This window comes from Anomaloglossus baeobatrachus, chromosome 3 (assembly GCF_048569485.1).
Source record: "Anomaloglossus baeobatrachus isolate aAnoBae1 chromosome 3, aAnoBae1.hap1, whole genome shotgun sequence".
Taxonomy (NCBI): Eukaryota; Metazoa; Chordata; class Amphibia; order Anura; family Aromobatidae; genus Anomaloglossus; species Anomaloglossus baeobatrachus.
In genome coordinates this window covers 491,946,011-491,958,037 of record NC_134355.1, presented here as the reverse complement: position 1 = coordinate 491,958,037, position 12,027 = coordinate 491,946,011, and the positions used below count along the sequence as shown (strand labels likewise).

Genomic DNA, 12,027 nt, shown 5'->3' with positions numbered 1-12,027 from the left:
CAGGGTTTCCAAACAGCCAAGTCCAGATAGAAGGCAACCGTCCAACCGTGAAGGGGAGACACCGCCACCGCCAAGGGCAACCGTCTCCCAGGGCCAGCGCCTGTGGGCAAAAGGGGCTCCTCCGGCCCATATCCAGGTCGGGGAGCGGGTTACCGTTGGGAAACCATCACTACCAACACTTAACTTAGGTGCAGGGAGAGACAGTCATCACTAACCTGCAGGGAGGAACAACCGCAGCCGTCCGAGTGACCCGTCCATCCAGCCACTTGTTTTACCGTGAACTGTGTCATCATCATTGGGCTGAGTGAGTACCTCCGTGCCATGCGGCACAGCGCTGCCCCTGCGACCCTGCACCTCATCAGGCCCCGCAACCCGCCTGTCATCCATCTCTACCCCATCACCAGGCCCCGGGACAACCAACCCCCCTACCCACGGAGGGGAGAAATAACAACAAAGCTGCTCCCTGTCACAGGCTCCCGGGATCCCCGTCCAGAGCAGTGGTGGTGTCCACACAATCACCACAACCGTGGGTGGCGTCACGGACAATATCCCCAAAACCCAAACCACCCCTTTTCACTCACGGGCGAGTAGCGCCGCTCGAGTCCCCGGGATCCGGCCATCGCTCGAGCCAACGAGCAGCAGCAGCCGTAGAGCAGCGTCAGCCGGACCCGAGCAGTGGGAGAGCGCACCGTCCCCTCCTCCGCCCGCGACACTTCCAGCTTGGGACTGGTGTGGAGGGTAAAGTGGATCAGGATGCGCAGGAGGAGGAGGAGGCTGAGGACCATGACATTCCGGAGCTGTAGAGTGTGTGTGAAACCCTGACTGAGGTAGGGCCTGCAAAACTTGGTGTGTGAAGGACGTGTTCCGTCCCTCGCTCAGACTGGGTCCCAGCTTGCACAATATTAACCCAGTGTGACGTCAACGAGATGTAGCGGCCTTGCCCACATGCACTTGTCCACGTGTCTGTGGTTAGGTGGACTTTGGCTGAAACAGCGTTGTTCAGGGCACGTGTGATGTTTTGTGACACGTGGTTATGCAATGCGGGGACGGCACACCGGGAGAAATAGTGGCGGCTGTGGACCGAGTAACGTGGGACAGCTGCCACCATCAGGTCGCGGAATGCTTCTGTCTCAACCAGCCTAAAAGGCAACATTTCCAGCGCAAGCAGTCGCGAAATGTTAGCATTTAGAACTGTGGCATGTGGGGTGTTGGCAGTGTATTTGCGCCTGCGTTCAAAGGTTTGCTGAATGGATAACTGAACGCTGCGCTGGGACAAGGACGTGCTTGATGATGGTGTTCTTTCTGCGTAGGCAACTGCAGTTGCAGGAGTGGAGGAGGCTTGTTCGCAGGCAGCATGGACAGGGGATTGGCTCGCATGCACAACCAGCGAAGACGTAGCAGTGACATCAGCAAGCACTGCTCCTGGACTCTGTTGTACTTCCCACAAAGTCGGGTGCTTGGCTGACATGTGCCTGATCATGCTGGTGGTGGTCAGGCTGCTAGTTTTGGTACCCCTGCTGATGCTGGCATGGCAGGTGTTGCAAATGGCCTTTTTAGAATCATCTGGAGCCAACTTAAAAAACTGCCAGTGTCAGAGTTCCGGGTTTTCCAGTTTTCTTTTGAAAGAGCTTGCCCTTTGTTAACATGGAGTTTTCTGTTCTGTTGCCCTACTTCCTGTCCATCTGTTTAAAAGCCGCCCCTAAAGCTTAGTCCAGTGCCTGAGTATACTGCTTCCTGTGTGCTCCTGCCCTGCAGCTTTTGGTTCCTGATTGTTATTCGGATCCTCTTGGAAAACAACCGACACCGACTCTGGACTTCATCTGGTATCATCTAGCTGTGCCCGGACTCCGTTTGCCGTCTTTGGTCGGCACTTCTGCCCGGTTCCTTCCGTTTAATACCACTCTGGACTCACATCACGTACGGACATTTTTGGACTTACCTATTGCCCTTTTGTGTCCCGGCTGCTGCGCATTTAGGGCTTCTGGGGTGATTGCCAGACAGTCCCTGTATAGGGGTTCGCTCTTGGTGGTCTCCCTGGGGGAGTCCGGTGCGCGGTCCCGGGAATTCCCTTTCGCTCCGTCCCTGGAAGGTATTTCCTGTATTTATGTTCTACTGTGTTTTTGTTCCGTTTATGTACATATTTGCTGGTTGCATATTATAAACGTCTTGCACCAAGAACTCGTCTCTGGTTATCATTGCCCTAACGCAATCGAAATCCTCAATACATACAATAGTATTACAGCCAGACTCGGGAAGACCTAACATTTGTACAGGCACCTTGTGTCGTGTTGTTCCGGGGAACAGTTGCCTGACGTCTGCCTGGGGCCACCACTCTGCTTCTTACTGCCTGTTGGGATGCTACGCCTCCCTCCCCCTGTGCACTGCTGTCCTCGCTCTGCATATCCTCCTGCCAGGTTGGGTCAGTTACTGGATCATCCACCACGTCGTCTTCCTCTTCCGCACCCTGCTCCTCCTCCTGACTTCCTGACAATTGTGTCTCATCATCGTCCACCCCTTGTTGAGACACGTTGCCAACTTCGTGAGAACGTGGCTGCTCAAATATTTGGGCATCTGTACATACAATCTCGTCATGGCCCACTTCAACAGGAGCTGGCGAGAGGCCAGAATTTGTGAATGGAAACGTGAACGAACAGCTCTTCCGAGTGTCCAAGTGTGGGATCAGTAATGTCCGTGGACGTGTACTTGGCCTGGTGGTAGGAAGGAGGATCAGGTTCTGAAATGTGCGCGGTGCAGTATCACGGCTACTGACACTTGACCGTGTGGAAGACAGAGTGTTTGTGGTGGTGCCAATCTGACTGGAAGCATTATCCGCTATCCAACTAACAACCTGTTGACACTGGTCTTGGTTCAAGAGCGGTGTACTGCAGCGGTCCCCAAGAATTTGGGACAGGACGTGCGAGCGACTAGATGTGGCCCTTTGTTGTGGCGAAATTAGAGCTTGCACACAACCTCGGTCTCTGCCTGCACCACCATCACGTCCACTTCCTTGTTCGTTGACAACGCCCTTGCGCATTTTGCAATGCTGTGCTGATGTGTATTCACTAGACTTGTGCGTTATATCCAAGTTTTTGCAAAACTCACACAAATGCAGCGGAAAGCTGCCACCAACAGGCACACACGTGCGGTTTTTAAATGCAAGCACGGAGGCACTAAGAACCTAACAGGTCTCTATCCAGGGACAACGTGGAGCCTCCCAATTTTTGGCTGCCCTGCCTAAGGGCTATACTACAATAGACCCACTTCCTTCCAATGGGCACTTCAGGTTTACAGGCCCTCATGCATGTCTCTATCCAGGGACAATGTGGAGCCTCCCAATTTTTGGCTGCCCTGCCTAAGGGCTATACTACAATAGACCCACTTCCTTACAATGGGCACTTCAGGTTTACAGGCCCTCATGCACGTCTCTATCCAGGGACAACGTGGAGCCTCCCAATTTTTGGCTGCCCTGCCTAAGGGCTATACTACAATAGACCCACTTCCTTACAATGGGCACTTCAGGTTTACAGGCCCTCATGCACGTCTCTATCCAGGGACAACGTGGAGCCTCCCAATTTTTGGCTGCCCTGCCTAAGGTCTATACTACAATAGACCCACTTCCTTACAATGGGCACTTCAGGTTTACAGGCCATCATGCACGTCTCTATCCAGGGACAACGTGGAGCCTCCCAATTTTTGGCTGCCCTGCCTAAGGGCTATACTACAATAGACCCACTTCCTTCCAATGGGCACTTCAGGTTTACAGGCCCTCATGCACGTCTCTATCCAGGGACAACGTGGAGCCTCCCAATTTTTGGCTGCCCTGCCTAAGGGCTATACTACAATAGACCCACTTCCTTACAATGGGCACTTCAGGTTTACAGGCCATCATGCACGTCTCTATCCAGGGACAATGTGGAGCCTCCCAATTTTTGGCTGCCCTGCCTAAGGGCTATACTACAATAGACCCACTTCCTTACAATGGGCACTTCAGGTTTACAGGCCCTCATGCACGTCTGTATGCAGGGGCATTGGTGAACCTCACAATTTTGGACTGCCCTGGCAAAGGAAAATACTACAAAGACTCACTTCCTCAAAATGGGCACATTAGACTCAAGAGGCCTTCATGTACGTCTCTTCTCAGGGACATCGGAGTGCCACACAATGTTTTCACGTAAAATCTTTCATGTATTAATCTCAAAAAGTAACATACACCAGCTCTATCTCACTATTGGGTATGTGCCCTTAACATTTCCGCCATGAAAAATCATTTTGGGGTCATTTTGGAAGGTTTTCTGGTGAGTCCGTAAAAATGGCGTAAAACGCGGACAAAATTGTTCACAGCTGTGACTTTTCAGTGATAAATGCTTCAAGGGGTCTTCCCCATGCTGTTGCCATGTCATTTGAGCACTCTTCTGAGACTTTTGTGACATTTTTAGGGTTTCTCCATGCTGCCGGGGGGTCATTTCACAAAAATACTCGGGTCTCCCATAGGATAACATTGGGCTCGTTGCTCGGGCCGAGTACACGAGTATCTTGGGAGGCTCGGCCCGAGCTTCGAGCACCCGAGCTTTTTAGTACTCGCTCATCACTATTTACTACATGTATGTAATTGTAGAATGGTGAACATTGTGTGCAGTGGATGCTGCTGATGAGCCAAACAAGGACTTAAAACAGCAGGTGCTTTTTTTCCTAAGGGTAAGGTCCCATGATTGGTGTTAGTCAAGCTTTAACACTGCATATTTTTGCTGCGTCCAAAACACAGCATTTTACAGCACAAGCAAAGTGGATCGGATTAATAGAAATCTCATGTCCATTGTACTTTTTTTAATGTTGTGTACACTGACCTGCGGTGTGCTTTCTAAAGCTGCAGCATGCCAGTTTTTCTTAAGGGAACGCTTAGTTTTCTCTGTGGATTTTCCCCATAGATTTGCATTAGGTGAGGAAAAACAGCAAGTAAAAGACCCACGTGTCTTTTTGGTGCATTTACGCAGTGGAAACACACCAAAACCACATGTAATCTACTCCTAATGATGTTAGTATCAGGACGTTATTTTTAAAAAAAGTTTTATTCAAAGGATGACACACCAAATAAAGACAAAAACGCAGCATCAAAAATGCAATAAAAACGCAGAGTCAAAACAGACACAAAAACGCAAGTAAACTAAGCTGCGGAGAAATTCTGCAGCGTCAAAAACTCAACTGATCCTGATCATGGGAACATATCCTAAGGTGCCCTGGACTACAATTTCCAAAAGTTCTTGTTTCTCTCTACAACCTAGAGGAGGAGACATTGCAGAAGTAAAGACTGATTATCTGAGCTAAATGAAGACAAGGACATTGTAATGATGGCAGGAGAAAGAAGAATCACATGACCCAGAGGAATAGAGTGTCAAGAAGTGACTTGTTGGATAATGATGGATAAGGACTCCTATGCTGTCCCTCACACTAGGGGTCCCTATGCTATCCCTAATCTTAGGGATATTCCTAATGGTGGAGAAACCGGAGTCTCCTTCCTGTTCCTGCTCCTGACCAGACCTAGTCTGATTTCCCTCCTGCTGACCAGGGAAGGACAAGGCAGGAGTATGATGTTAAACGCAGATGTAGACAGACAAGGGAAAACCAAAACTCTGACACTGCACACACACACACACACACACACACAGGATAGAACAATAAGAGTTTTAGGAGGGAAACAAGAGCGAGAAGGAAACTACAAGAGACACCTGGGGTAAACTCCACAACCGCTCAAAGCAACAAGAACTAGAATCCCCATAAAGTCTGGGGCACCACACTAGACCAGCTAAGACAAGCTATAGCAGGCATAGAATGAAGGACCCAGCCAGTATATATATACAGGTAGCAAATGTGATAGGCTCTCTCACACCAGGTGATTAAAGAGAGCAAACTAGCAGAGATTCACTCTTGCTAGCTTGCCTAAGAATCAGCATACAGCAGGTTGACACCCTAGCCTGCCTGCATTGCTCTCAGACACCAGAGAATGTCTCAGACAGAGTGCTGGAATCAGAAATCTGAACAGGACCTGATGCTACCATGACAGTTGGGTTAGTGAAAATCTCTGTGTAATATAGAGACTGTGAGCAAAGGGTGTCCTAAACTAGGGGACACAGAAAGAGACATATAGAGCCCTGAAAGCCCACCAGGTCACTTTGAAAGGAGGTGAGATAATCCTGGAGCAGTTTGACCTCTACCTATAAACCAGATTCCCAAGAGATGACCTGCCACCTACACCATTTGATTCCCCTCATCTGAATGCAGCCGCCTGGATCCTTGTCTAGCATCAGGGTTGCAATATTTGCCGGAGAAAACTTGAACTTGATGGACCCAAGTCTTTTTTTGAATCTATGTAAGTATGTAACATAAAAAGCAGTAAATATTTTGGGACTTGGGTTTTTCTACTGAGATGTTAGTGAGACAACTGTTTTTGGAGGGCTTCTGCTGTGTTTCTAATTGTTGTGGACTCTCTGTGCTAGTTATGAGGTTTGTGCTATATCCTGTATATTTTGCAGAAAGGGTGCATCATAATACTCATCATCATAAGTCCTTGGTTAAAGCACACGACCAGCTTCATAATTCTGTCATAATTTAATATACAAGGGGGACTTTTATATCTTATCCCCCCCTAGGCCGGCGTGGCACATACCCCACACCTTAACAATAAGGGTGTACTTTATACCCACTTATAATTGTGTTTTTTTTTAATATGTGGTTTATTATCTTTTTTTAGTAAATGTAACCAAAACTACCAAAAGTAATCTAACTAGCAAATTGAAAGTCTGGTCAAAGTGGTTGATTGGTGGTTTCAGATAACTCTATTTCACCTTTGTACCAGTTTTCCTAAATATCCCCCACTGTGCAGAAGCTTGTGAGCTAAACAAAGGCCTGGAAAGAGCTACAGAAAGAACATGTACATCATGGCGTTTTTTTTTTTTTCTGTTTTCCCAGAACATTTCACTGACTTACAAGGTCAGCCAACATTAGAAAATAAAACATCAGTCAATCTAACAAACGCTTCATCACCCTTCAGACCCCAAGCACATTACAGAAGAGATTAAAGAAATTTAGTACAATAGGTTGTACAAGATTACAAGAGACGTGATGTGAAACTAAATGCACCAAATAAGCCACAACACAATCTGAAAGTGCCTTATTCCCCCAAAATGTCCTGTTTGTTAAGGATTTCAAGAACATTTCCTTGCATTATGAAAAATACAAGGAAACATAAGTCCTTGATTGTCCTATCAAATGGTTAAAAAATCCTTTCAGCTATTTAGACAATTTATATATGTAACATATAATTCCCTATAAAACCAATATTTATTTAATATGATTAAAATCACACCACAAAACCCCCGTAATAAAGTGCATGTAATTGTACGAAACACAGGATATCATTGATATCAATTGGCAGACATCTAGCGTGGCTTATAGGGCAACCTGTACTTGCCTCCTTGATTATACAGGTAAAACCCCCAAAGAACTACAGCAATGAGTGGGTGAGCATTTGGGTGATATTCGACACAAAAGGGACAACCCTATTGCAAGTCATATTAACAATATATATCAAGAACGGATTAAGAAGATCTCCTTTAGTATGATAGAATATATTAAAGAGGTATCCTTAAAAAGGAAAGTGAATAGATCTGTAGGATGGAATATAGCTATAGCACTGATCATTGGCTGGAGCTGTGTGACCTCTGTTTCAACAGCCCCCAGCTCTAATTGGAGAGATCGGCCTTGTGACCAATCTCTCTAATCACCATGGATCTGGGGCCTGAGACCGCTCACCTCAGATTCACTCCGGCGTCTGTGGAAGCTGAGGAGAGTGATCGGTAAGTTATAGCTCCACTGCCCCCTTTCAGCCACCACCACAACCACCACATTACTATAGGATGGGGACAAGGCTGGGGACATTACTAAAGGATAGGGATATTACAAGGATGGGCACAATTCTATTGGATAGGGACATTACTATAGGATGGGGACAAGGTGGGCACCTTACTATGGGATGGTGACAATACTACAGGATGGGGACAAGGCTGGGGACATTACTATAGGATGAGGACAAGGTGGGCACATTACTATAGGATGGGGACATTACTATAGGATGGGGACAATACTATAGGATGGAGACAAGGTTGGCACATTACTACAGGATGGGGATATTACTGTAGGATGGGCACATTACTATAAAATGGGACAACTATATTATGGGGACAGCACTACAGGATAGGGAGATGGCTACAAGGGGACAAGGAGGGGGAACATTACTATAAGATGGGGACAAGGATGGACAGATTACTACAGGATGAGCACATTACTATAGATTTGGGACATTACTATAGGATGGTGACAAAGATGAACACATTACTACAGGATGTGCACATTACGATAAGATGAGGACGAGGATGGGGCACATTACTATAGGATGGGGACAAGGATGAGCACATTACTGTAGGATGGGGACTAGGATGGGGCACAATACTACAAGGGGACAAGGATGGGCACATTACAACAAGATGGGGAACATTTCTAAAAGATATTGGCCAAAATTTCTATATAGTGCTAATTATAACACTATTAGTTACAAGAAAGGGATAAAATGTAAAAAAACCCAAACACCTCAAAATAAGGCATGACTTTTTTACCATCAAATTTTTTTTTATTATATTTAAACAAAGAATTTGCCCATACACCCAGCCGAGTTTGAGACCCCTGGTCTAAGAAAAACATTGGACGTGCACTGCTTCATTGAATAACATTGGTCTGAGTACAACCAATCAATTTTTTGATGGATGGCTCTTGAATCGAATATACAGTCTTCTGCACGAGACCTTAGTAGATATAATGGACTCTTAGTCTGTTTTTTTTTATTGTTCTGGCTTCAACAGCCAAATTTTAAGAAAACTGAAAAGGTCCAGGTATTACTGTGTTCTGATTGTTCAAGTCCCGGGAGAAAAGATTGAAAGCTTTTGTGTCTATTACCAGAAAGTGTTAACAAGTTTCCACAAAGTCCTCTCTATACCCAGTTGAGCAAAGATAACTGCATCTCTACATACGCTTTATTCAAAGACACAAACACTTTTAGCCATTCCTACACCTAACCATTGGGAAACAATTCAGTGTCTAGAAAAGGTGTTTACCTTTATGTCCCAAACTTTTATCCATCCGTCAATATCTCCTGTAATAAGGTTATCGTTTGCTTGGTCAATGGTCATAACTATGAAGCTTGCACCTTCATGAGCTTGAAACTCTCCCATTAACTGGTTTCTAAATATGTTCCAAAATCTAACAAAGCCGGATCCACCACAAGACACCAGGTTGGCACATCCTGTAATGAAAGAAATAATATTAATGCAATATATAAACTCAGCTCAAGAATTACAGAATTGTGTGTTCTGATTCTTACTCACAGAGCACAGGTCCGTATTATACGCTCAACAGAATGAGCCCTTACTTGACCAATGGAATGCAATAGGCCTGTTCAAATGCAAGTTTTTTCAAACAATTGTCTTCTGAGTCTAGGATGAGATTCGCAGTTTCAAATTTATGGGTGCTAAAAAAAATTCAGATGCCATATGATCATATGTGTAGCATATGATTTTTTTGATACATTGGCATTATTAATCCAGAAAACTCTATTTGATCAAGTACATTTTAAAATGTAAATCTTTAAAATCAGATGGCGCTGCTCGGATCCGGACCCGCTGCGTGGCTCAAGGGATCCTCCGGACCCTGGGGTCACGCGGACACGCCGAATGAAAAGGGGGAAGTAGTTGTACGGCCTTGACCATATTTGATTTGTGACGCCACCCACAGTGTGTGGTGAAGTGGGACACCGCCGCTGCTGTTGTGGGATTCCCGGGGGAGATATAATGGCAGCCGGATGTTAACCCCTCCGTGGGTAGAGATGGTTGCGCCGGGGCCCAGTGTCTCTGTGCAGGGTATGGCGATGGCAGGGGCCTGCGCGTCCGGACGTAGGAGGGGATGTTTGGTTACTCACAAGCAAATGAATCACACAAGTCTTTTGGTAAACCAAAGTGCTGGTGGTCGGCCGCCGCGGCCGGTTGTACTCTGGTCCCCCACCCAGGCTGGTGGTCGCCATCTCTTCCTCTGCACTGGTTGTGGTTGTGTGTTTGGACTTTCTGGTGTGGAACACTGGAGTCCGCTCCCGGCTTTCTGGGTGCCTGAGGAGCCATGCCCGCTGACGCTGACCCGTGGGATCTATGGGCCCTGGCGATTGCCTTATCCCTATCTGTGGGTGGTTGTCTGTGGTCCTCTCAGCTTGAACTACAACTTCATCTGTCTTAGGCGGGCTTTGCACATTGCGACATCGCAAGCCGATGCTGCGATGTCGCACGCGATAGTCCCCGCCCCCGTCGCAGGTACGATATCGTGTGATAGCTGGCGTAGCGAAAATTATCGCTACGCCAGCTTCACATGCACTCACCTGCCCTGCGACCGTCGCTCTGGCCGGCGACCCGCCTCCTTCCTAAGGGGGCGGGTCGTGCGGCATCAGAGCGACGTCACACGACAGGCGGCCAATAGCAGCGGAGGGGCGAAGATGAGCAGGATGTAAACATCCCGCCCACCTCCGTCCTTCCGCATAGCCGCCGGCGGCAGGTAAGGAGATGTTCCTCGCTCCTGCGGCTTCACACACAGCGATGTGTGCTGCCGCAGGAACGAGGAACAACATCGAACCTGTCGCGGCACCGGCATTATGGAAATTTCGGTGAATGCAACGATGATACGATAACGACGTTTTTGCAATTGTTCATTGTATCATCTAGCATTTACACAGTACGATGTCGAAAGTGACGCCGGATGTGCGTCACTTTCGATTTGACCCCACCAACATCGCACGTGCGATGTCGCAACGTGCAAAGCTGACCTTAGACTGACTGTTTTCCTGCCCCGGGCTGTCTAGACCCCTAGGTGGGTGTTCCCTAACCACCTGGTCCTGCTCACTGGTGTGCCTGTCTTGCTCTGAGGGGGGTGACTAGGGTTTCAGGTCGGCTGTATGTGACCTAGGTGAGAGGTGGTGTTATGCGGGGGCCTACTGTATGACTACCTGGTTTTGCCAGGGCGTCACATTCCCCCTTGGTTTAACACAGACCGTCCGCGGGCTGTCCGACCACCAACATTTATTTAACAGGGACAGAAAAGAGAAAAATAACATTTACAAGTATAATAACAGTGGTACATTTTGTTTTTCTTCCCTTACAGGAGGCACTTTTCTTAAACGTTACACCAAACGCAAAAAAGGGACGGGACAGACCGGGTCCTTCTCAACTTCCCCACCCAAAACAACCTGCCCCCTGGTGCCACCGCTAAGCAATGGTGTGCACCCCTTGCCCAAGTCCAGGACAGGTCCGGGTATTGTCCTTACGGGCCGGGTAAAAAGTTCCTTACCCGGCAGTCTTTTTCAAGAGCCCCACGTCCAGGGGACCCCTGACCCGGAGGGTAGTCACCGGTTTTGGTGGTGACTGGGCCTCGACTGACTCTACCGCAGGCCCTTCTTCCAATCAGCCTCTCCAGAGACTGCAGCAGGGTGAGAAGGTTGGTCAGGGACTATTTATAAGGCCCAATAGTTTTTGGGTTGGCCTGCCAGTTCACGGCCATGGTCCATTTTTAAAACTTTTAAACGGGAACTTTAAAGGGTTAACAGTCCCAACGGGGACTCACACTTGGGGTAGCCGGGGTTTCGCTACCTAACTTTCATCCTCTGTGCTGACAAGTGGCGGAGAGGGGCGGAGGTAGAATTTTTTTCCATCGCTCACCCATCTCTTGACATCCAAGGCATACCACCCCCTCTCTCCGCAATGCCGGGTATACGAGACCAATTCTCCGGGCTCCAGGTCTCGGTGGCCAACTGTTAGATGAGGGGCCACATCCCTCCGGGACACAAAGATCTCGGCCTCCAGGGCCGGCTCGTAGATGAAGCCCCAGCCTCTCTGGGCATTGAAGTGCCAGACCTGGCCTTGGTATGTTGGGCCACGCACCCAGAAG

At 47.9% G+C, this 12,027-nt stretch overlaps 1 protein-coding gene across 1 annotated transcript in view; it reads right to left on the bottom strand.

The window, feature by feature from the left end:
- Window positions 1–12,027, bottom strand: part of WDR49 (WD repeat domain 49) — a 306,857-nt gene that overhangs the window by 25,875 nt on the left and 268,955 nt on the right. The window contains exon 13 of the mRNA XM_075338561.1: window positions 9,162–9,349. Coding sequence (XP_075194676.1) covers window positions 9,162–9,349 — 188 coding nt within the window. The remainder of the gene's footprint in view (window positions 1–9,161; window positions 9,350–12,027) is intronic.